Raw genomic sequence first — 26,375 nt, forward strand, 5'->3', positions numbered from 1 at the left:
AATACAAAGGGGGGGGGGGGGATTTTATTCATGACTATTAACAGATTATTATTGTTATTATTGCAGGGCATGATAAATCAGCTTTAAATAAAATGACAGAATAGACAGATGGGGATAGATGGGGGGGCGGAGAGAGAGAGAGAGAGAGAAACAAGGAGAAAGGTAGAGGTCAGATATAGATATTTCGTCTAATTAACGTCACGATTAGCAGGGAAGCAGCATGGTTCCTCTATTTCAGCAGCTCTAGCCTGATGTTTATTCGCTTTTCAGATAGATCATGTATTTATTGGCATAAATATTTAGTCACGATGCGCCTGCAGAATATTGATCATCTACAAAGCTCCAGGTTCCAGACTGTTGGCTTTACTGTGACTCTAAATAAGATTCGGGTTTATATAACACGATGGGATTACCTCTCTTTCAGCGACTACATACGGATGCTTTTTCTAAGTTGACAGTGTAATGATGATAATAGTAGCGTTGAATCATGGGAAAAGTGCGTTTTTCATAATGTCCCCTTTAAAATTATTACTAATTATAGCGCAGAGCTCTCAATCTAAATAAAGGATGAGGCTTGATGTTGATTTTGTGAAATCGCGTGGGATGATGGGGGGGGGGGGGCGTTTCTTCACTTCATTGTTGAACTGCCAACGTCTCAGATTAAGAATTTTTTGCGACGACTCAGACAGAAATGTAACTCAAGTTTTATTATGCAGACTTTCTCCCTCGTTCTCTGACACAAGGGTGCTCTTAAACGAAATGCACCGGTACCTTGAATAACGGTACACTTCATCCAGACAGAGAAGTTTGAGCTCTCCCCATGGCTCACCGCCCAGCCTTCACTCGGTAATCCATCCTGTGCGACCGATGCAAAGGGTCAACCTACGGTAAATTTAACAAATTCAAAAGAGGAGCAACACACTTCCTTTGTCCAGATCCACTTAAGAATTCAGTGGATTCTCCAGTGGGCCGCGTCCGACCTTTCTGACAGGTGTCACCCAAAATCCTTCCAGTCGTTTGCATACAACGGATGGAAATTGGTTCAAAATCCCGGATTTCTTTCCCTGTCCGGAACCGGTTAAAAGCTCAGTGGGTTCTCCTGCGTCACATTCCCCACCCTTCCGAGTTTCATGGAAACCGAACGGGCAGACTTTGTGTAATCCATCGTTTACAAATGAGTTTGTAAACGTCTCCGCCCTAATAAGAGACAGTGGAAGAAAGGAAGCCGACCTTGATTTAAAAATAAACATAAACATCATCGCAGGAGACAAGAGATGAATCATGACTGAATTAATTTGCATATTTAAGAAATCAACATTTGAAATGTTCAGAATGAGCCATTTTAACACTTTAACATACTGATTTTTAAGGGAAAACTGATTCGGGAATGATGCTGGACATGTTATTGTTCAAAAAGAAAAGGCTGTGAACATTTCAAATATTTTTTTTTTTAATCACTTCAGAGCGTTCACAAAAATACCTACTGCCTAAAATGTTCCAGCCTTTACCGAAACTTTCTGAACTCGACTAATCAACATTTATTTTGACTAAACGCTGCAAAGAAACAGGCTAATCCTCGAGTCAAAGACAACCTTCGATTAGAACTCAAAGTTTCTCACCCACCATTAACTACTTGGTTAGGGACGACATGAAGATCATGTGATCGGGAGGCGGACATCGGCGTTAAAAAACATCAGAACACATTCTTCTCCTGCGTCATTTAACAGTCGGGCCAATACTGCAGATTGCAGACAAAGATTCAGTCCAACACAAGCGTCGTATTAAAGTTATCGCACGCACAAACGGCCACGGACGGTGCGCGTCTTTCAGGCCTTCTCTGAAGGTGCGTCCATCTTTGACAGGTTTCAATCCTTCATTTCCACAGAAGGGACAGCAAACGAGGGATCAAGACGAGTCGTGGAAGCAGCGATTGTGGATTTCCCGGTTCTGATGAAGGGAGGAGGCTGGGGGGGTGGGGGGGGGGCAGCTCAGGAGATGGTGGAGAACTCTTTGAGCAGGACGTCCTGACTCAGCGTGTTCAGAGATACGTTCTTCCTCACGTTCAGACTGATGGAGCGCACCTGAAGACAGGGAGACAGGCAGGGAGACAGGCAGGGAGACAGACAGGGAGACAGACAGGGAGACAGACAGGGACACAGGCAGGGAGACAGACAGGGACACAGGCAGGGAGACAGGCAGGGAGACAGGCAGGGAGACAGACAGGGAGACAGACAGGGAGACAGGCAGGGAGACAGAGAGGGAGACAGACAGGGAGACAGACAGGGACACAGGCAGGGAGACAGACAGGGAGACAGGCAGGGAGACAGGCAGGGAGACAGAGAGGGAGACAGACAGGGAGACAGAGAGGGACACAGACAGGGAGACCAACAGGGAGACAGGCAGGGAGACGGGCAGGGACACAGGCAGGGAGACAGACAGGGACACAGACAGGGAGACAGGCAGGGAGACAGGCAGGTTGACAGGCAGGAAGACAGGCAGGAAGACAGGCAGGGACACAGACAGGGAGACAGACAGGGAGACAGAGAGGGAGACAGAGAGGGAGACAGAAAGGGAGACAGACAGGGAGACAGACAGGGAGACAGACAGGGAGACAGACAGACAGGGAGACAGAGAGGGAGACAGACAGGGAGACAGACAGGGAGACAGACAGGGAGACAGACAGGGACACAGACAGGGACACAGACAGGGACACAGACAGGGACACAGACAGGGACACAGACAGGGAGAGGAATGTTTGCTGCCAGCAGTGATGTTTGTAGGAAAAGAAAACATTTGGAGGTCGCGGCCGAGGTTTAGAGTAGAAGTTCAAGCAGGCAATGACAGGAACTAGACCACACTGAGCTGCACCATGGGAAATGTAGGGGGGGGGGAGACACCCTTCTGACAAAAGCGGGAAGACATTTGTTTTATAGCCAATAAAAAAAGAAAAGATGAAAAATATTGACTCAGAACCAGGGGGGGGCGCCTGGTTCTGCTAAACCCACCCGCGGTGCGTTTCTTACCAGCTCCTTGAAGAAGGCCGCTTCTTTGGGCTGCTCCGAGTACCTCTCAAACTGGTCCAGGCCGTCCTGCAGCTTGAGCGTCAGCGTGTCGTAGTTGGACCGCACCACCTCCAGCACCTACCAGGAGGAGGATCCAGGGGGTGAATGCGTCTAAAGGACCCAGCTGTGGGCTTCATGCTTCATTACAGTGGTGTTATTCATGAGGGTTCATGAATAAACGGGGTTTAATCTGGTCATGCTTTTCATCCCGTAAAGATTTAAGGCAGTATTAAAGTGCGTCTGTAATCTGGAAGTCTAACGACCAAGCGACGCTTCTGGCTGCTTCCCTATCCTCACTGAACATACATGAACTCTTAAATGAGGTTCGCCACGCTTGTACTGATGAAGGTCGGCCTCGCGCCACTGATGATGATGATGATGATGATGATGAAAGAGACATTCGGACATCGTTCGGTTGCTTTTGTGACTAATTTCTCACACTGCGTTTGTGTTTATGGGAATCTGGTGTGGATAATCTGGTGTGGATAATCTGGTGTGGTCATCTGGGCGGCGTTGCTGAGAATCAGCTGTAACGGGTTCACGGTGCGCCGTGAGGTTCTGACGGTCGTCTAATCGCACGGGCAACGCCCAAGCGTTCCATCACTGCTTCACGGCTGGAACTAGATATGAATGAATAGACATTCCCTTAAAATAAACTAGTCTGCTTCTCCGGATTTGAAAACCCTGGCTGCGTTTATATGGACAAAATGTATTTCATCCGATCATAGCTTGGATTAAAATGATGTGTTCATGGACCCTAAACATATTGATCCGATTAGGACCTGCGTGTTCACGCATCACACTTTCGATCGCAATAAATTATTTTGACATGCGCAATTTTACCAAATATACCGTCACAGACATGCGCAGTAAGGACGGCTTGTACCGAAACATCGGAATAAGTGTTTTTATGCGCCCTGATCAAATCATCAATCGGTATAAACCACCCCTCTCGATCGGATTGAGCTTGAGCGGGTCAGACTAATCCAATTTGTGTGTGTACATGAAGCATTTTTATTCCGATCAGGCTTTTAATCCGATTAAATGTGTCCATGTAAACGCAGCCACTGAGCGGATTCCCCTAAATATTAACCCAAGGCTTCCTCTTTGGGTGGCGAGTGATGATTTCAGCCCAACTGGGCCGAAGGAGGAAGAACAGCACGGCGGGTTTACCTGTTCTTCCGACAGCTGGGAGATGTGGTTCACGGCAGCGTACGACTCAATCTTGGGGTTGAAATGGTTGATGATGGCCCTGAAAGACGAAAGCACAAACGCTTCAGGTGAAGCGGAACACTCCCCGAGATGTCGTTTGCTGTTCAAAGCCATCCTCCTTTATTGGAGGAAAAAGATCAGAAAAATCTGTCCTTTTCTGAAATCGACCACACCCCGCGTCCGTGCACGTGTGTTTAAGCGCAAATCTTAAATCGCGCAAAGCAAATTCTCTCTCGTTTTTGCGTTTAGAGTCGACGTCATGACACCCAACTCATTTCTACCGCAGCGTTTCCTACATCGTCTGAGCCCAGCAGGGAATCCAACACGCTGATCCAGAGGCCATGCTGTTCCTGGATTAGACTATATTTGGATTAAATAAACTGCTTTATTGCTCAATGATACAATCAGCAAAGCCGCGAGATAGGAGGGCTCCGTTTATAAATCACATATATTATGGCGGGTAAATCCATCTTCAGGAAGTGGGAAGGTCTCTGTGGGCTCTTCAAACCCCTCTGCCTTCATCCAATCCATCCATCCATCACTTATTTTCTGCATTACTGTTTCAATATCCTTCCTCCCACTCTGCATCGCTCGCCCAATGGAGTGGGTGAATCCCTGGGGACTGGCCTGCGCTCACTGGGGCCTCCATGCCAGGGTGACCTCAGAAGAGCAACTTCCCCAGCAGAGCGGAGGACTGACTAAAGGGCAGTGCGTTTGTGCACTGGAGCAGGCCTCGAGTGATGACTTGTGCTTACAAATGATTGAAGGTGGGGGGGGGGGGGGGTAAAAGTGGACTGGAAGGAGGGAAGCTCCATTACAGTCCAATGATTTCATCTCTTTAATTTGGTTTTGTTTCTCTCCCATTTGGATTTGCTTTCCCCTTCAGTCCAATACGACCGTTTTCTCCTTGTGTGTGTGTGTGTGAGTGTGTGTGTGTGTGTGTGTGTGCATGTATGTGTGCGTCTTTACCGAACATTGATCAGGGCATGTGTGACTTTGCTGGCTGCCTCCTTCCACTGGCCCGTGTTGGTTGATACTCTCAGAACTGGAGGACAACACATGACAAATAAAGGTTGGGGTTAACGCAGGTAATAATCCGGGGGGCGTAATCCGTCTGAATGCGGGATTAGAGGCACTCAAACACATGGATCTGTTAGTTATTCTACTGTTTTTAACCGTGTAAGAACCTTGAGAGCAGCTGTCTGACGGCAAAAGTCACACAGAGATGTTTTTGCATGAAACGTTTACCACGATTCAGCTTTGAGGATGGGAACAGGAGAAAAGAGTTTGGGATCAGGTGCGGGCGACTGACGTTCTGGGACAGATGAATGGCTTCATGGCGAAAGAATCTGAACGCAGGTGTTGCATATAAATGACCAAGAAGAATAAAATGTTCCAGTAATATTTAAGGTTAGCGGGAGGGTCGACTCTGATTGGATAAAATCTGTTATAGAGAAAAGCTGTGAAGGTTGGTGCGTATAACCGTTAATATTATCGCTCCTTTATTCTGGTGGTATTAGAGACAGAAATGCCATTTCATTTATAAACTACAGAAAACCACGCCCGAATCAAGATTTTGAACGCCTTAAATGAGAATTGGAATGACTCGTTGGTCAGGAGCACGGCGGCGGCGGCGACTTACCCATACAGTAGAGGTTGTCGAAGACCTGGTGCATCCGTACGATCTCGTAGTACAGCTCGTCGTAGCTGTTGGACGTGGGCAGGAACGTGTCGCCGTAGGTTATGAACATGTTGAACAGGTTTACAACCTGGATTTTAAAAAAAAAAGAGAGGAGCACATAACCCGACGTGCACATTTGGTGTCGCACAAAACGAACCCAGGAGGAATAAGATGAGAGTCAAAACAAGCCCACAATAGATCTTCTGAAGGGAAATCAAAAACGTTAAACTGCAGCTTCTACTTCGGTTATTTCTTTATTGTGTGATTCGAGTCAGACACAGTTGGAATCCATTGTTATCCGGCAGTTATCCGCGTCTGCGTGTTTTGTGATTGTGCGATTGTTCCTCACCAGTAAGACCAGATGAAAGATGTTATGCTTGGCGAGAAGTGTGGTCTCGTTTGACAGCAGGAACTTCAGCAGGTTGATGAGAGCTGTTCAGAGGAAGACATGCAAAGGCTAATGAGAAAGTATGGGATCGGCAGGAAGCATGTGGGAGCGCTCGGCTCTCCTTTATGAGGCTGGACAATGCGAATAAATCCTTTGACACAAACTGGCAAAGCAGCATTTCAGAGACGCCATTGGTTGAATTTTAGTCATTTCTTCTCTTCGGTCTTATTTGGACCGAGTGTCAGAAGGAGCGCATTTGTGTCGTTCAGGGATTTCCGCTGACTAGACGAATTTGTATTCCGGTGACACAAAAGCGGAAAAACAAGGCCACAAGTGCGGCTCGTTCTTTCTTCAGAGACTCGTTATCCAGTCTCCATTACGCAACTCGTTTCCAAGACAAGCCCGCTTCAGGGCAAAATGCTAACACGTTCCTGTTCACATTTAAATTGTCTGTCATCCAGATTTCTTTTTTTTACATTTTATTTTAATGGAAGAAGCTCGCAACAACTCCCATGTTCATTTCAGCAAAACCTTTCCGCTAAATATTTTTACGCGCGTAGCCAAAGAGCCCCTTTTAGAGTTTCCTCACCCGACCACAGCTCTCTCCAGGTGTAGTGCAATCGAACTCTGCACTTCTTCTGATAGCACAGGAGTTTGTGGATGATCTGCACACAGCGCCTGCACAGGAAAGGAACAACTATCACCGTGGCAACAGAGCTGGTTGGTGGACGAGAGCAGGAAGAAAAACATTTGTGTGTATTCTCACAAGTATAAATCCATAGGGAAATCCTTCATCATATGAGTGACAACAAACTCCACCATTAGATCTAGACGAAGGGACGCGGAAAGGAAACTGTTAGAAGGACGGATGGATTGAAATAACCTTTATTGTTAAATAGCGGTCACAATAATGCAAAAAGAATGTCAGACAGTTCAAGTTAAAAGCGAGAAACAAACCAATTTAAAAAAAACATGCTCCCACCAATGATTGGAGCGACGTCCAAACAGTTAGAAATATGCCTCCTACCTAGAACAGCACACACCAGCGGCCTTGAAGGGATGTTCTTCTCCATCGCTTTTTTCCTGTGTCTCATAGGCTTTAAAAAAAAAAAAAAAAAAAGTCCTTGTGAGCTATATTTGGATTATTTCATAGAGGACAGATGGATTAAAATAAAGTCCAAGATCGACACAATTACAAACATTTCATTTGTGCCTACGAGGCCGTGCTTGTTTTAACTCACAGAAACGTACCATTCTGTGGAGATTAACTCTGAAATTCATGTTGTCGTCGTGAAGAAAGGCATCGGCGTACGGGTCCTATCACACACGGGGAGAAAATGTCAGCACCGAGAAGGACCTGTGGACGGCAGCGCCCGCCGCGACGCACCTCGGCGATGCAGGTGAGGATGATCAGGCACAGTCTGGCACTGTTGAGGCGATGCTCTTCTGGAAAAACAAAAATGAGCCTCTTAGCCGGTAGAAACAAACAAAAGAGTGGTTGAAACACGTCCCCGTTCACCTTTCGTATCCTGCATTACAATGGAGGCGTACTTCAGGAAGGTGATGAGAAGGTTGCTCGTCTGCAGGTTGGGATCCAGAGGCAGCTCTGGGTTGTTCATCACTGCACAACACAGAAACAAATGCAGCGCAGTTTCAATCTAAAACACCAGACAGACAAAAACACTCAGACTACGCTGGAAAAGGAAATGGAGCGGAGCTAAAAGCGATGCCCCGTTACCGTCGTGTCTAGACAAGCATCTTCATCCATTTAAAAATCTCTGCTGGCTAAAACAGCTTGTTTTATCGATAAAAGACGAGCCGGTCTTCTCTAACTTTCACACCCACGAGTCACTTCCTGCTTCACACCACCAAAATGCAGGAAGTCATCCTGACATGTCTGCATGCAGAGTCCATTGATAACGCGTGCTGCACGCTGTCTATGGGAACATTCATCTGTCTTTGGAGCTGGAGTTTAATATTTTATACAGACAGAAACAAGCACCTCTTAGCAGTTACAGCAAGATCTGGAAAATGTTTCGATGAACCGAGGCAAAGAAGCAGACACTCTTGATAACAAATTATCCTTCTGCTCCAATTTCTGACCTTTAGATCCTGTAGCAAGATCAATAAATCCATATTTAACACATTGCAGTTTCTACATAACCGACGTCACAGACAGCAGCCGGAAGCCCAAAGCGGTTTCCCCCTTGGCCCGACCCTCCGTTCTGAGTGTGTCCCAATTCTTTAAGGGGTGGAGGGGTCGTGGTCACCACGTCAGAACTAACGACGTGACAAGCGGCATCCCATTAAGTAAAAATAAATTGCACAACTCACTGTCAAGGGAGGGTGGCGTTGTGCCAAGTGGTGCCGGAGGTGGAGTCGGACTCGGGGTGGCGGGTGCGGCCGGCAGGTTGATCTCAGGGTGGCTCTGTTGAAGGTCACCGCACATTTACAGAAAGACACCGCAGTCATTAACGCCGAGCAACGACAACGGGTTGCCTTTTAGTGGAAACCGGGAAAAGAATAATTACCGGTACTCCTGGCCGCAGAAATAATGTTCCGGTAAATTGTGATAATTTAGCAGTGGCCTGGGAACAGTCAGTCAGTCTGCAGTCTAAGTGATTTTAGCCATCTTCACTAATCAGAGCCAGAACAGCTCATCACTGTTTTCAAATCCATTTCATTGGTGCATTTAATTCAAGAAAGACAGGAAGACGTAGAATAAGTTGTCCCTGGTAATGCCATTTTGTTTGGAGTACATCATAGAAAGGAAATATATGTGAATTGTTTTATTAAAATACACAAATAAAAAGTTTTATTCCCCAAATATAGAAAGGCCCCTCTTCAGATATATCAGCTCACGTTATTTATGGAAGGATAAAAATGCTAAACTAAAATGCAGCTAATCGATGGGGGATGAGATTCTCACATCTAAATGTGGCTGGAAAGAAATAGATTAGCAAAAATCCCATCGTCAGTGCATCCAGGTTTAAAAACCTCAGGCTGCTTTCTTTTCAGTGACCATGAAGTTTTGGAGGCACGTAACCATTCAAATCTAATAAATAGGAAGGAGGAACAAAACCCCGGAAACGTCACGGGACCTACCTGAGCTAAAACGGTGATGAAGTTGCGGTTCAGATGAACAGCCTCATAAAGCGCCAGCAGAATCGCCTCATTGGTCCTCGAGAGGAGAGACAAGCAGGCCAGGATCCGTTTGTTCATTTACCAAACATGATCATCACATAACATCCAAGAAAAAAGCTTTCAGCAGCACCGCAGTCAAGGTCAACACAAAAGAGGACAGTCTGGTTTATTAACAAGCACAAGTTTCATTAACTATGTGTAATAAAGAAACACGTTTCTGTAGTTCCTTATGTTGCATGTTAATGCTGATAAATGAGTATAAAGACACAGATAAGATGTACAACAAACAAACACTGCGGCCTGAATGGATCTTCAGTCGGACTGAAATCACATGGCACTTACTGCACAGACAGTTTCTCATCAGCATCTGCAATAAACATGTTGCCCACCTGGGGACAGAAGAAGGATTCCAGCTATCAGCAGCTAACCGGTGTCTCACATCTGTTGCAATATGACTTCTGAATAATATCCTACCATACTGGTGAGGGTAGAGAAGAAGCCACCCTGGTTCTCCTCTTCTTTGTCTCTGTACTGCCTGAAAAGGGAACAGCAGAGAATAATGAAGATGTGGCAACAATGACAAACTGCTGACAGTTTCAGTCAAACACTCGGAACGTGAAGTACATTCGCCCAACATCTCCTTCTGCTCCCTGAAACCTATTATCTAAGGCGCCTTCAGTTTAGCACTGAAAACAATGAACTGCACGGAGACATCGTCCATCACTTTGACGCCTCTGTGTATGCAGACGAGTCCTTTCGCAAACAGCGCTTTCATTTACAAATCGTGCCTCATCCACAGAAATAAAGAAATAAATAGAACGCTGTGAAAGGAAACTGTCAGATATAAATAACTACAAATATAAAAGAGCCTTAGCGGGAGACATCAAAGTCCTCCGGCGCCAGCTGCTTCGGCACGACGTGCACATCGTTGGACACACGTTCCTCACACGAGGATATTTCTGGGTCTCACCTGTTATATTCCGTCAGAGCTCGGTGGACGACCATTCCCATTCCCTAAAAACCAACCAAGCACAAAGAGCATTTAAGTTAAACATTTGATCATCTGCCTTATGTGGAAAACAAAGTCTACCAGACAGACAGACAGACAGACAGATGGATAGACACTTACGTCAAGTGTTGGCTCATCATCCACAATAGAGAGCTTCACAATATACGGGTTTACAGACTAAGAGAAAAGATCGATGAATTGTTAGATATTTGACACAAATACGTGATATTGATATTTCATTGGCCCGTAAAGGACATTTCTCTACTCCTCTTTCCAAGGTAATCTACAGCAACCAACATTCCAGGAGATGAGCTAAGGACCTCTTAGTTTAGACAGTTATTATTATTTGGGGGGGGACAAACCTCACTCATAATAATTTACACCCCCCCCCCCCCCCCCCAGTCCCTTTTAGCCTCCCGGAAAATAACAGAGAAATGAACACAAAGTCATTTCAGAGCATGTTAGCTTCAGTGTCATAAATGTGTAAGATATAATTCTTATGTTTGGAGAGATTATATATATATATATACACACAGCTATAATTATACTACTAACAAATTGCATTACGGCCTATGAAGAATTATATTGTTTCTCTTCATAAATTTTACTCCATTTTTTTTATAGTAAAGTTTCTATTGTTTATTAGCGCTGAATGCTCGTTGTTGCAGCTTAGGTCTGAGAGAAACGGAAGTCCAACCCTCTGTGTGTCGAGCGCCGGCACATGCTGCAGAAAACCCGACTTTGGCTGCTCCCACTCCGGATGGAGAGAACAGGAATTATGCGCTCCACCCCCCCCCCCCACTCAAAAGGAATTACAAACGACCAATCGAGTCTAGTTTCATTGCTGTGTTTGTTGCACCTCATATTTCCTGTAGTTGACCAGCAGAGCCAACAGGACCACTGAATCATATCCATGCTGCCCTCTGCTGGACACGTCAGACAGAATCTGAAGAGGGGGGGGGGGGAAGAAAAAAGAAAACACAGATAACCGACTCGTGAAAACTAAGGCTTTAAATTTAAACAGGTACCACAACAATTACGGTCCTTTACTGATCACCGACCTGCAGAATAGCTTCAAAGATGCTGTTGATCATGACGTATTCCAGTATGGTGTTTTGGCTAATATTGTCCGTTACCTATTAACACATTATTCACACATATTTGTGACCTTATTCATCAGCGCTGCGCACATTTGTGATTGCGTTTTTGAAATGCTCTGCCTCACCGTCACCAGACACAGCAGCAGTTTGAGACAAAGACTCTTGAGACTCTCTGAGGCCTCTCCACAAAGAAGGCTGTCCAGTCTCTCCATCAGGTCCTGATCGGAGGCGCAAATATCAAGACGCGACGTGGAGGATTGTAAATCAGTCCTTTCAAACACACACACACACACCTTCATCCTTTGCTCAGCCTTGTCAAAGCCCATGAGCATATTGATGATGTCAAAGCCGGAGGCAGACTTGTTCTTCTGGTGAACCCCTCGGAAAAGCGCGCACAGAGTCTGGAGGAAGAGGAAGAGGAAGAGGAGCATTGTACAAGAGAGTTCCTAAATGATATATCTGCATGACGCGTTGAGCTTCAGGTACCTGCAGAGCATTGACCACTTTTATCTGGTGTTCCTCCCCCAGGGCCTGAACACAGTGGTGGAACAGAGAGTTGATATTGTCCTGGATCCGCTGAACCTCCTCGCCATCGACATTTTCCAACTTGGACTCCAGATACTCGAGGTTCACCTGGAGAAAAAAAGAAGAAAGCGTTTTTTTTAGGTGCAAAACAAAGAATAGATAGAGTCCGAAACTATACGGTAAATGCTTTGCTGGCATTATTGTGCTCCGTCTCGATTCGTCTCGATTCTCTCACCTTCATGAGAAACAGCTCATCCCAGAAGCGAGGGTTATTTTTGGCGGGATCTTCTTTCTAAATCAAAGAAACAAGGAGGTCGTTACACGAGTGCCATTTCTTTCCTTTCCAACGCTGACCCCCCCCCCCCCCCCCCGACCGGGATACTCACAGCAAAAATATCATCATACATCAGCACGACCTTCTCCTTCAAGGGCTTCTTGGAGGACGACGTCCTCCTCAGCAGCCCTGCCTTCTTCTCAGCCTGAGACATGGCGGCGTCTGAGGACAGAGCGGAACGATAAGGGGAGCCGCATGGGTCAGCTTCCTCCCACAGACCATAATACCTGCACCGGCGGTGAACAGGGGGACTCTAAGTTTCCCTTAGTTGTGAATGAGAGTCAGAATGGTGGTTTTTCACTCCACAGGGCCTTCCTAGGGGTTTCCAGCGTGTTGCTGTCGCTCTCCAAATATCAGCTGGCATAGACTCCAGCAAACTTTAGCTGGGTTACAGATGATCAACGAAATGAATTGATTTTCCTAAAAGGCAGCAAAGACGGCTGAAACCTACAGCGGCATGTCAGCGCGCGTGGAAGCGACGAAAGGTCATCCGAGGTGACCCCGTTCACCATTCCTTCATTGCAACAATGTGACTCAAACATTTGTTTAAGATAAATTCAACCTGACTTCACTGAAAGCTGAACACAACTGGAGGCGATGAGATAAGTGTGGTGCCCCATCTTGTAAGCAAACCACAGAACTGGTCAGGTTAGCTAGAACTCAGCGTTCTCAGGCAATAATTATCCAGGATCAATCCCCTCCCCCCTGGGAAACAGCTCCTCGCTGTTCATACATGAACGAAGGAAACATTAAATATTAGCTTAATGCTATTAGAACGACTCGATGCATTCAACGCATGAATAAAAAGCTCAGCCCAGCCAGTAAAATGTAACACAAGCACCAGCTGACGGTGGCTACACGGTGTCAACAGCTAGCCTGGCGATAGCCTAGGATGGGCTGCTAGCTAATTAGCTGACATAAGCTAACCGGCCTAGCATTAACGCACTTTAACCACGTGCTTAACTCAAGAGAGCAACATTTAGCACCATCAGCCTTGTATTGCCCGGCTGAGGCACTCTATGGATACATTAAGCCGTAAATCCATGACATTTGGTCCTCACGGCTAAAGCTAAGCTAGCTAATGCCTGTCAGACAGCAACCGGAACGATGACACAACGCTAGCTATTGCTTTATGAGATTACTGACAATTTATCGATTTTCATTCATTAGATTATGCAAATCTGCGAGTCTGGGCTGCTCTTACCTCAATCAAAATATAAGTGCTTTCGTTAAATCTTCATGCAGCCTTATTACAAGCCTCTACTAGCAAGCATTAGCATAGTAGCATACTCCTCTCGGTGGACAGCGACTGGTCTCCTGGGTCCTAGCGCCCTCACTTTCTCAGGAAGTAACTACAGTATTAGTATTTGAGATGAATTTATCAAATATCAAGTGAATATTATTTTTGCACTGGGTACAGGCTTTAGTCGTTTCTGATATGTTTCATTTGAAAACATTTGCGACCTCCAGAGTTGCGGTAGATTTAGGGTTTTGTTGGCGTACCTAAATTAACCTATGCAGTACTCAGGACTGGGCGGGGCCAGAGGCGGGCCTGAATCTGATTGGTTCTTGTTTTATTATTGTTGTTCTTTATTTCCTGTTTATGTTTTTCTGTGTGTGTGAAAGAGCATTTACTTGTTAATAAAGTTTTTTTAAAAAGAAAGAGGATTTACTTGCGGCTGATGATGATGAATATATTTATTGGATAGAATGTTAGAGTACAAGTACAGTCACACAGTAGCATGTATTACAGTACAAATAAAGTCAAACATCACGGCTATTATCACCAGATAGTTAATTACTCTAACTTTGATAGTCCTTTTGTTAAATCTTATCTGTGCAAATGAGTTCAAATGTGTCTTTCAGGCAAATTGAAAGAGTTGGGTTTTAATTTTATTTTATTTTTTTCTATCACAAATCTCTCCAGTCTCAGGTTTTATTAATGCTGCAAGCAAAATAGAAGGCAGAATGTCTTCTATTTGGGTACTCTATATCCAGGCTCCATTCTGGAGCCAATTTGGTTGGAAGGCTATTTCTTTTGTCAGCCAAAGGCCAATGTTAACGCAATCTAAGAATGAATTTAATAATCAGAGAGCTATAATGTTAACACAAGTGCTCATGGGTTTGTTGTGTTTAATGCAGTCAGCAAGAAGCATAGATAACTTTTTTTTTTAAATCTTGCCCTCACCTGAAAAAAAATGCAGAATATCTACCCATTCGTGGGAAAATAAATATACTTTAGGCGTGCTAAACATATCATTCGTATTTGATATAAGTTTCAGACATGCAGTTAAGAAGAGGTACAGCCATGAGCCTGTAGGATATGTAGAATATGTCTAATAGAATATTGTCATTCAGCATGATCAAAAGGCATTGCAGTTTGGTGTCAACTCATTGTTAGACTAACACTAAATATTTAGTGTTTTTGTAATTCATTCATTTTACAATCTTTTCATTCTATTTTATACTTCTGAATCTGAATCCCTTACTGGAGAATTGCAGTTGAAATGGATCAAAGCTTTTTCTTTAGAACTGTTGGAGGGTTTGAATTTTTGTAATGTGATTCTAAAATATTCAAGCTACCAGTAGAGTTTTCTGACTTCCATAAACAAATGCTGCAATACTGGAAAATTATGTTCATCCACAAATTCACGCTGCATGGCGCCAACTTGTGGAACAACGGGACCATTGCTAGCAATAGAAAGGATTGATTCAAACAGGAATGGTGGAATAAAAGTTTTTTACATTGGGAATCTTTTAGGAAAGTTTGATTCAAAATGCTCCTGTAGACAATTTAAACAAATTTGAAGAGTCATTCAACTTGAAGATGAATATATTTATTAGATAGAATGTTAGAGTAAAAGAACAGTCAAACAGTAGAATGTATTACAGTACAAATACAGTCAAACATCCTGTCTAAGAGGAGCATTTCAAAAAAGCCCTTGCGGTCTTGTTTCCGTTGAAAGTCCTTAGTACATAAATCATTGACATTTAACCACACAAATAAAATAAAAATAAATTACTCCACATATGCAAAATAACAATAAATTAAAAAGACACATAATATGTACAACGTAGGTGGAGAAAAAAGGGGGTGGGGGTGGGGGGGGGGGGGGGGTTGATCCGGAGAGGGTCGTGATGACTATCTCCGTTTCTGCCCCCCTGAAAGGTGAATTTTTAGGGCCGTTTTGAAGGAGGCCAAAGAGGTGCATGTTTTGAGGGCAGGAGTCAAGCAGTTCCACCCTTGGGTGGCAGTATTGTACTTAAAATAGTACAATAACAGTACTTCCCTTAAAATACATGATAAATAATTTTACTGCCATAATTTTCGTTTACTCTTTATTGACTTCGAACGGACAAGAAGAGGTGGAAGTGATAAATAATATTCTTAAACATCCATGTGTGTCCAGCCAAACTGCCTGGATTGAAAAGAGGTGAAATGAAAATTGGAAATGGAAAATATTGAAATAAAATAATGTTTTGAAAGGGAAGCTATTCCCAGAGGAGAGAAGGCTACTAAACATTACATTGAATTTTTACTGAAAATTCTTTGCATATTATTGTGATTGTAAATGTTGAAAAATGACATGATTTTGGTTGTACATGTGGATTTCTGTGAGCTTCTACCAATGTTTTAGTTGCAATTTAAACAACACTGATTCAGATGAAGACAACTAGAGTTTGGTTTTTGCAGAAGATTTCCATCATCGTCCCGAAAGTCACTAAACCCTCAAGCATACAACCTTTTCCACCTCACTTAATGCCACCATGCTGGTTTTACAGCTGGGTAAACAACATGGTAAACGGTGACTCCAGGCCCCTCCTCTGCCTGTAGGTGGTGCTGTTTTCTTCTTCTTCTAACACAGTGGGCGTCCTTTCATTCAGCATTAAACTGCAGCCGTGCTGCGCCTCAGTTATCTCACTTTCGGTAACGCGCTGCTTCACCTGCTGCTGATAACCGGGCCGAGATGTTCTGCAGGCGGGCGTGGCAGGGAATCGGGCCGCTGGCGTGGAGGGCTTTCAGGCCGACGGCCAGAGTCGGTGAGTCGACTTGTCATTCACTTTATGCGTGTCCGTAATTAACTTTATGCGTGACGTGCGGTAATTACAGTGATAAAACGTGTTGCGCTTTTCAATGGCACGTCTGGATTCAGAAAACTGGATTGTTAAAAATCCAGTCGAACCACTAAAGGATTAAATCAATTAAAACTGTTTAATGTCAGTTTATGCAACTTTTCTCCCTTGTCCTAAAATCTTTATTTAGTTTGCATTCACATTGTGCCGCCGAGGTGTTCTTGTTTATTAAGAACACGCACTTCTTGCGCTTTAGTTAACTCATTTTTACCATTCGAAAATGCGCTTTGATGTGCTTTGATTCCTGGACACGAATATTCGAAAGCCTCTGTTCATTGCCTTCGTGCGCAGAAACAATCGTGTCCGTGGGTACACTCTGTCCTGAATGAACGCGCGGAAGACGCGCTTTGGCCCCCAGAGTTCAAGTGTGGAAATCACTCGAATGTCAGACATAAGTTACATCAACAAAACACACATTCTTCTGCTAGCTTTGAATTAAAGCCGCACTTTAGATGGTTTGCATATCAGCTGAAGGTAGAGTATTTAATAAGTACAGACACTGCTGCTGATGTGTCTGTACTTGTATGTTTTTTGTATTCTGTCATTACTGTTACATGTAGCACGACTTCACCGAGAAACATTCCTAGTTTGTGAACCCTCACTGAAAACGGCAATAAACTACTTCTGATTCTGAAGTCGCATTTGTTTTTACTAAGTTTTTATTTCTCATTCTCTGGATCATCCTGAGGACAAACTGCTGCTTTCATTTCCTGCTGAAGAAAATACATCAAAGCTGCACACACACAAAAAAAGCAATTTCAAGACCGCCTTTTCTCCCTCGTCCCTCTTTCATGTTTTCTTTCTGCGTGCATTGGCATCCAAAGGATGCGTCTGTCCTGTTGGAGAGACATGCCCCTTGACCCCACCCACTCTGACTCCCACGTCATGGCAGCTGACGCTTCATCCATTGTGCATGTCGTCTGCACACACATGTGTCTTCTGTTGCCTAACATGTGTGTCCGTTTCTTACAGGCTTGAGCCTCACAGCAGGGATAAACTGATTACCTGTATAAATAGGCTGGACTTGGCCTTGTCCCTCCTGCTGTGCTGGGGGGGGGCTGAGTGCTACCTTGACACAGCGATGTTATTCAGTGTTGTTTGGGCACTACTTGCTTGTAATTCTGTGGTTCCACAGTAAATGCTTGAAAAAAAAAAACCTTCAGCACATCAGTTGATGTGAGGAGTTATATAAAATGGATTACGGGGCAGCAGTTTAACGTTAGGCACTGAAATGTGCATTTGGTTGTTTTTATTCAGATGTTTTTAGTTTTAGTTTTGTCCCATATCCAGTTGAGACTCCAAGAATCACTGGATCAGCGACTTTAATAACGCCATGATGCAAAGTCTAATAGTTTGTTGCATTTTACGTGTCCGTGTAAGCTGTTTGTTGCCACGCTAATCATGTCATGGCTTTATACTATAGATATTAGCATTAAAGTCTAAGAGGCTAGTGGTGGTGCTAATGAATGATCTTTGAATGAGCGTTTGTAATGCGATGGTTGCTGAAACAGAAAGTGTCGGGACAATTTGTACCTCCTTTCTTCGTGCAAGTACAGAATTCAATATAGAAGACACAGAATGAGTTTTCATACACCGGAACACACACGGAACGGATAAGGAGTTTGTGCCGTGACTTGTGTAAGCCTACGTTTGTGTTTATTTTCAAGGGCGTGAAAGTTTAGGCCGAGACGGTGCTCGGGGTGTGGGGTGGACTTATTCACGTCCTCCTTCGCAGGCGCTTCTGGCGATCCTTTTAAAAAGGCACCGTTTTCACTGAACACGCAGGCTGCAGCTAATCACGCTTGCGTTTCCTGCCGGCAGGCCTTGTCTGATCCTCAACTAAGCCCTCGTGTGGCGAGGGACCAGTTCATTAGTTCAGACTTAGCGCCGTGATTCTAATGTCTGCCGAGTCTGCCAGGGATTTGACCGCTCAGTCTTGAGCTTGGCTACAAATGACCAGTGTATGTTGTGCAACTGGACTAATGGCTGAGGACGGGATGCTATCAAAGTTCAGTGATGTTTGTGTTGCACTTCAGCGGGGGGGGGCAGTTTCCTGATTAAAATGCAGAGGGAATCACAAATGTGTTGTCAATTCAGCTAATATTCAAGGTACATTTTTGAAGTCTTGTATATGTTTTGGTTGAATAAAGGTGCAAATAAAAGTCCATCCTATTCCAAATTTCTAAAAATAAAATATACATCTGCCTCTCAGCTCCAGTGAGACACTTTGGATTCGGAGTTCCTGGCGGTTCCTCCAACATGACGTACGTCCTTCTGTGTGGAGGAAGCCTCGCTGCTGCTGCCGTCTATGTGAGTACCTGCAGGTGCAACTTATATATATATATATATATGCTGCTGCTTATCATTTGATGTGTGCTGGAATGTGATCAGTTTGTTTCTGCCCTCCTCTTCTCTCAGGCCTACAAGACGGTCAGCGATGACGGTGAGCATGACGAGGACAGACGTTCCCGCTTGGCCTCGGCAGCAAAGGGTCAGTCGCTGCTACTTCTAGCAAGTTACAACAGTACAAAGAGAATGTTTTCCTGTCAACGCGTCTTTAATGTAGTGGTAGACCCAGACACTGCTTAAAAAAAAGTCGACGCTTAAATCACACAATGGGTCCTAATAAATTGTCCACGTTTCACGGTTTTGCTGATGCATGACGGTGATTGATGGCTGGAAAAAAACAAAACTTTAAAAGTGAAGAATAAATCAAAATAAAAACTCCGATTATTTAAAGAAACCTTAGGATAACTTAAATATCAGACATTAAAGATTTTAACTCATTGAGTGCCAGCCATTTTCAGCTCAGCTATATGCTGAGTGTCCCAGTTTTCACTCATTTTGCCCGAATATCAAGCCCCACAGAATATTCTTCACGATGACTATCCAAACACATAACCTATTAAATGAAAGATCAAAGTCTCTTTGGAAATCGGGCGGGGAAAAAAGTGTTCCTCCCATTTTCCATCCCGGAGTTATTGGCCGTTGAAGAGAGGCAGATTTCAATGTCAGTGTTGCCAGTGAATGTTTTGGTTATTTAAAAAAAGTCTTTGGACAATAATGGCATTGAATGAGTTAATTCCCCTCCTTTTAAAAAAAAAATATTTTTGACTTTCGAGCATTTCACAGACGATGGATCAGATCAGTCTTCTGTCGAGTCGTAAATACGAAGTCGTCTTTCGGTAGCATGACTTTCACACGAGGCCTTGTCTGTACAACATACGTGTCCTGATTTAACTGCACCAAAGTAGATGTAGTATCATCAGCAGCCAAATGCCTGTCACGGTGGACTGATCGCCCTCAATAGCATTATCTTGCCTGTCTTCCTTGATTTGTCTGAGGGTTTATTTTTTTTGTCTATTCAGCCAGCTAGAGCGCAGAGACATGATGGCTCGACGCCCAGAACAGCGACTAGTCTAGCCGGCGTTCGGAGTACGTTCTGCTCGGAGTTGTTGTTTCAGTCCCAAATGGAGCTTAGAGCTCCGCCCCCCCGACAACACGGGACGCGGTAGCTTGTTTTCTGATTTCCAGGATGCAGCTGTGATGCACAGCGCATGAAGAGATTGTGATTAATTAAGGGTTGGACTGTCTTTCCACATCACTAGCATGCCCTGCAGATCTTGTTGCGCTGCACGCAGGTGGATGTTGAGTATTATTGTCTGGGTCAGAGGACATTAGGCTGCTGTGTGTTGAAGACGACGTTAAAAGTGACATCTTTTCAGACTACTCAATCTTGTCATATTTTGGCGTAGCTGAAAATCCTGTCAGGATATAGTGGAACAGGTTTAAGTTTATTCTAATTCCTGTCTTTGCGACCTTTGGATTGCTGTCATTTCTGTTTTGCTCGTTTCCAGGGAACATTCCTCTCCTTCGAATCATCTTATATCACAGATTCAGGTCATTAGTGAGTTCATCTGTTCCTATCAGGATTGATAAACAACTGCCTTCCCTGATTTTGAGTATCTTTAGTTTATTTTACCGAATAACGAGAGAATCTGAAGCGCCTCCTCAGATTTCAGCTGGAGCCATTAAGCAGTATTAGAACTCAATCCCGAATGCTTTTAGTAGCTACTCTTTAAAAACACGAACAAATATTAAATTATCTGTAAATATCCAGACCCCCCCGCCCCCCCAAACTGCTGAGGCCAGACATATTTGGGCCTGTTTTTGTTTTTCATACACAGAACTAAAAAGGAGACACGGGACAATGGGGGTTCAGGGTTCAGGTGTTCTTACTCATCCGTATTTCATACGTCTAAATCTGCAGTACCAGAAGTGACGCCGCCGGCAGCTGCTCCTGTAACAGAAGAACCGGCTCCGACTGCTGAACCCACCCCAGCGGTGGAGGCGGCGGCGGCGGCGGCACCAGCCACTGAGGTCATTTCCGAGTCTGTTCCTGCGCCGTTAGAACCAGCAGCTGCAGCGCCGGCCACTGAAGTCGCTGCCGAGAGTCTTCCCGCTCCGGCGGAGGAGGCGCCAGCAGCCGCCGAGGTCATTGCAGAAGCCGCCTCTGCTCCTGAAGACACGGCCGTGGAGACTGACGCAGAAGATGCTGCTCCGGAGGAGCCGCCAGCGGCGGCCCTCACCGCGGGGAGCGACGGTACGACCGCAGTAGATGAAGTCGCTCTTCCTCCCCCCGCTGAAGCTGAGTTGCCTGCTTAAAACTGCCGTCCCTCTAATCTAGCCCTTTAGGTTAGTTGTGCTGTGCCCGTTCTTTCACCTTGGGGGGAAAAGGCTGATGAACCTGTGTTAAATCGGGGGGGGGGGGGGGTGTTGCTTTAGTGACTGTAAGTTGAGGGTTCAGGGTCCAGTTTTCAGGTGTCTTCCTTCCCGTTCTTCCCCTCAGCGTTCATACCAAACCACAAAATAGACCGTTTAGATTCAGTTTCGACAATTCAGTGTTCTATAGGAATTCTTGTAAACCCGAGTTTATTCTGGTTTGAAAGCTTTATAGTCGATAGGAAAATGTTTAGCTGGATCATATTAGCCATGTAATAAGGTTCCTTCTGAAGTGCTCTTAAAACGGGACGGCCCTGCATGTTACCGAACGTCAGCAGAGTGAATAACGATGAATAAACGCAGCCCGTTTGGGTTGACTTTGCATGGCGATGACATTTCTCACATAACCCTCACTGAAAGAACAGGAACGTTCTTGGAACAGACTAAAATGCATGTTCTCCATTATGACCTTCCTTCCTGCAGCCACTATCTAAATGACAGATTACAATCAATGTAAAGGTGCTGGTTCTTTAAAAAAAAAAAAAACAATTGTAACCCTGTTTTTCTGCTGAAGAGGGAACTTAAATCTTTCAGGGAACAGAGAAAGTTGTTGTTAGGATTATTATAGTTCAAGTGTTTAAAGAATAAGCCTTCTGTGTATATATAAAACAGATATTTTTTCAGTTGCAGTTTTTTTTTTTAAGTGCCCTGTAGGTTGGTTTCAGTATTTGCATACATTCTGTGATTGCGTAATGAAGAATCCTGGTTCCCGGTTCATGCTTCAGCACCTTTGAGGTGAAGATTTAAACGGGTTTGCCATCAATACCGTCTCACGAAGATAGTGGCACCAATCTCAGTTCAAATTGGCCAAGAGGCAGTGCACACCGGTAGAAAAGGACGACTGCCTGAAACGGATCGGTCAAGCACAGCACGTTAAAGCGATAACTGATCTCAGATTTGACATTGAACCACATGCTTCTATTGATCTTTCATTATTTAGAGACTTGGGATTTGCGCATTGCAAGGTCTCTGATGGGTAAAGTCTAATCCTAAATGATCCTCATTAGATATTCTCAGGGCCTTTTTTGGATACTCAGGAAAAAAAGCTATATTGTTTTTGCAAAAAATATTATTTTTCTTTCTTCTGCTACAGCAATTTGACCCCTTTCCCATACAGATCCGGCGGAAAAATATATATTTTGTCTAAACGGAGGCCCTGCATAAATGTGTCTGGGAATTTATGAATGTCGTTTGTTCTTTTTTTAAACAAAGTGTTGAATAAATTGACATTTGTTCTTGGCTTTAGCGCTAGAATTTCAAGCATGAGTTTGCCACATGCGTTATCCATCCAGAAATGTTCATTTTCATGAAGCGAGGAGATGCTTTAAAGGTTTTGCCTGCTGAAGAGCATGAACTGGGAAGGTAGTCTCCCTTTATAGAGCATCTCCTGAACCCGCGATGACCGTAGAGACCTTCTGATTTTAGGCATCCATTCAAGGTACCGTAATTCTCGGTGTACAAGCCGCTACTTTTTTCCAATATTTTGAACCTTGCGGTTTATGCAACGACGCGGCAAATTTACGTATATTTTCCCACTTTCGTTACGAGCCGTGTTTCGTTAAAGCCTATTTATTTTCCGCGAGAAGGGCCCGGCGCTCGTCCAGAGTCGCCGCCGCCGGACCGCCGAACCCGGTCCCCGCCGCCTGTCCGCCATCCGCTACGCGGCGTCGGACGCGCCGCGTAGCGGGGAAGGAACCCACCCCCTCGACCTCCCGGGCGTCCCCACCCCTGCCGCACCACGCTCCCGCGGACGGAGGATGAGGGGCACGGGGGCAAGGGGGACGGGGACACCCCGCCAGGCGGGCGCGCGCGCCGCGCAGCCTCCGACGGGCGGAGAGGGGAGGGCGACGGGGCGACTGCTCCCCCAGCCGCGGCTCGAGCCCAGCCCCGCTTCGCACCCCAGCCCGACCGACCCAGCCCTTAGAGCCAATCCTTATCCCGAAGTTACGGATCTGATTTGCCGACTTCCCTTGATCTAACATGCCAGAGGCTGTTCACCTTGGAGACCTGCTGCGGATATCGTTACGAGCCGTGTTCCGTTAAATATCATTTGTCTCAATGCACTTGCGGCTTACGAATATGTGCGGCTTATTTTAGTACAAAATATATATATTTTTTAATTCAGTGGGTGCGGCTTTTTCACAGGTGCGCATAATAGTTCAGCAATTACGGTAAGTGCAATTTGTAAGAACAATGCACCAAATTACCATGCACCCTTACTGAGATGCTGCACGGGGATTATAATTGTACAAAACTATTTAAGTTTGCATCATACTTGATGTAGTAGCACGCTTCAGATGCATGAAGTGCTCTTGTTCCGTTTCAAATCCCACTCTTCCACCGCTTTGTGTCCCTGTCTCCAGATTCCCTTCCAGATCCGATCACAGCGGTGAAGAGCTCGACGGGACCGACGGTTGAAATCGCTGCAGCTTCTGTTCAAGAGACGGGGGAAGATGGAAAAGGTCTAGATTCCACACTGCAAACTGTTGAGCTGAGGTCTGCCGAAGCTGATGCGCCACCTGCTGGAGAATACAAATCCATCTCTGTTGCAGACGCAGCAGTGTTGGAGGAGGAGGAGGCAGCTGTAGCTATTCCTGAGGCACAGGCGGCTTCAGCTTTGACAGCGGAGGAGGTGGCTGAAGGTGAGGATTGTACTTCGGCCCCCGGAGCAGCTCCAGAGGAGGTCCTCTCCTATACAAAAGCCTCGCATGGGGCTGCTGCCCCCACTGAGGAAACCCCACCAGCCGAGGAGGCCACGGTCACCGCTGAAGCCTCTGCTGATGAGGAGGAAGCTTTGGCAGAGGAGACAGTTGAGGCTGCAGAGCCTGAAGATGCAGCAGAGTCCCCGGTGCATGAAGGCCTCTGTCGCTGGGATGCATCGGCAGTGGAGGAGGTGCCGCCGCCTGAGTAGACGTTAAAGCAGAGGAGTCACTGCTGGAGGAGCAAAGATCATGCTGTGTGTTTATCCTCCTTCAGAAAGAGATTGCTTGACCTTCCTTCTTTTCCTATACACATTTACATACTGACCATAAATATTCTTATTGCAGTCACTGGAGCTTCAAAATATGCTCCTCAATATCTCGGTTGATTATTAACTGTTTACGGGATTTGACAGTCATGTTTGGGTCTCGATCTCGCCACCGAATTTTAACTGGATTGGATCCAGAGTGATGTTATGAAAAAAACGTTACATTTTAACGTTGAAAACCCCATTTACAGATTCAAAACTCTGTTAAATACGCATCAACTAGATTCACTTTCACTGTATAAAGATACCAAGAACGATTTAGAACCTTTTGATGATCATCCAGATCACCATGTGGAGGGGAATGAGCTGCTTGGCGGAGGTCTGCGCTCTCTGAGTGCTTTTCTAGTTTACTATGTAATGTACACTATTAGAGTGGTACACATGCCCGTTCTCCTTCAAACTCGATAAATAGGTAGAGAAATAAGTCGTGAACACTTTGGGCTATAGACGTGTCACGACGATGACATGAGACCGTGTGCCTGCTGCAACACCGTCAGCTGGAATGAGCAATGAGGACGGCATGAGGACACAAAGCTGCAGGTCTAACGAGCTAAAACACAATGTTTAAAGAATGTTTTCAGATTAAAACATGGAATTGTGATCTTGTGTATCTTAATTTCCCTTATGACAAATGAAACCAAGAAGATACATACAAACGAATGAAAACAGAACCGCACCAAATCTGAGAAAGTCTCCCTCTATAGCGTTTATTAACAACTCATTCATTTAGTCACCATTAAAACTCAGTCCCTATTATTTGGGAAACTGATGTTACAGAAGAAAACGAACTTCCTGTTCTACAGATTGTCCTCAAAACGTGATAAACTGTTCCCTATGACGCAAATCAGGGAAAAGTTCAAAGCAAATCTGTCTGCAACTTTTAGAGCGAAATAGGTTTTCCTAAAGATCAAAAACATGCAGCTGTCCCTTTATAGTCACAATTCGATGATTCATCAGCATGAGTGAAAAAAAAATTAATGTTTAACAAGAAACGATCCCATAATAATAACTGACCTCTGAGTGTCGTGACGTCACGGGAAAGCGGAGAGTAAACAGGACAGCCTGTCGTTTCGTTTCTCTGTCCGACGTCTCGTACAAGCTGACGTCACCATCGCGTTAGCTGACGTCACCAACCTGACAGCCACGGCGAGCTGACCAGAGCCGCGCGCGCGCGCGGGCGGCGGGAGTGGATGAGAGGTGAGCGAATGTCACCGCGCGCGCCTCCCGAGCGAACTCTCATTAGCCGGCCGGCTAAAACGTCAAGTTCCAGCCCGTCAGCAGGCGGTGACCGGGGAGGAGCGGAAAGGAGGATTCGTCGGTAAGTGACGTTAGCCAGCGTTAGCCGCGGTTCCGTGTTTTCTTTCCATGTCGGCTTGTTCTTGTCACGGTGCTAACTTACTTTGCTAACCAGCGTTAGCCAAGTTAATGTCGACATCAGTTTCTGTTTCTATTCCGGAGTGCGCGGTGTTAAAAACAAACGAACCCCCAAAGAAGCGCGTTCGATCAGTTCGGCGTTTAATGTACAGAACTATATGATAATGATAATGGTCGCTGTGAGCACGGTGTCGTGCGTGTCGTGCGTGTCGGTTGTCATGGTGAACTTCCACCCCGTCGCTCTGTCAGGTCTCAGATGTGTAAAGGAAGTCTGTGCCGCTGACGGTGACCAGATCAAACGGGGACGGGTTCGGCTCGTTGTCCCTCTGGGTTGATTGATAAAGTAGCTGCCGGCTGTTTTTAGCGTACTTCTTGTTGGGAAAAAATAATAGATGCTTAAAATTTCTTGCAAAGAACTGAGAATAAAGAGAGCTGTTTGCAACCGGAGCGCTGAGTCGGCGTGTTTAAGCGCTTACAATGAACAGGTGGCACACGGTCGGTTGGGAGTTTCGTACAGTAAAGAGAAGAAAAGGACACGCCCGATCCGGATAGGCTCAATCCTAAATGACAGAGGAGTAAATGTGCTCCTTGAGCTGCTCGAC

General features: G+C 45.2%; 1 protein-coding gene across 1 annotated transcript; it reads right to left on the reverse strand.

Moving 5' to 3' along the window:
* Positions 1-687: 687 nt before the first annotated feature.
* On the reverse strand, positions 688-12,609 carry armh3 (armadillo like helical domain containing 3). Its single transcript, XM_068750868.1, has 25 exons — positions 12,508-12,609; positions 12,357-12,413; positions 12,083-12,229; positions 11,890-11,997; positions 11,722-11,814; positions 11,558-11,632; positions 11,356-11,442; positions 10,617-10,673; positions 10,458-10,501; positions 9,962-10,022; positions 9,830-9,876; positions 9,449-9,524; positions 8,678-8,771; positions 7,863-7,964; positions 7,731-7,789; positions 7,595-7,660; positions 7,371-7,440; positions 7,110-7,170; positions 6,933-7,021; positions 6,305-6,387; positions 5,917-6,043; positions 5,244-5,319; positions 4,236-4,314; positions 3,024-3,140; positions 688-2,081 (listed from the first exon to the last, which is right to left on the reverse strand). The coding sequence occupies exons 1-25, from the start codon at positions 12,607-12,609 to the stop codon at positions 1,989-1,991; spliced, it is 2,070 nt and encodes a 689-aa protein (XP_068606969.1). The 3' UTR covers positions 688-1,988.
* Positions 12,610-26,375: the final 13,766 nt, after the last annotated feature.

This window comes from Brachionichthys hirsutus, chromosome 17 (assembly GCF_040956055.1).
Source record: "Brachionichthys hirsutus isolate HB-005 chromosome 17, CSIRO-AGI_Bhir_v1, whole genome shotgun sequence".
NCBI classification, from domain to species: Eukaryota; Metazoa; Chordata; class Actinopteri; order Lophiiformes; family Brachionichthyidae; genus Brachionichthys; species Brachionichthys hirsutus.

Bases quoted from the DNA above. Each gene is read 5' to 3' on its own strand.
- armh3 (XM_068750868.1), bottom strand. From the start codon at position 12,609: ATGTCTCAGGCTGAGAAGAAGGCAGGGCTGCTGAGGAGGACGTCGTCC. The intron at 7,661-7,730 runs GTGCGTCGCGGC...CGTGTGTGATAG, and splicing joins TCCTCACCTGCATCGCCGAG to GACCCGTACGCCGATGCCTT. The intron at 6,044-6,304 runs GTGAGGAACAAT...TTTAAAATCCAG, and splicing joins TCTTTCATCTGGTCTTACTG to GTTGTAAACCTGTTCAACAT.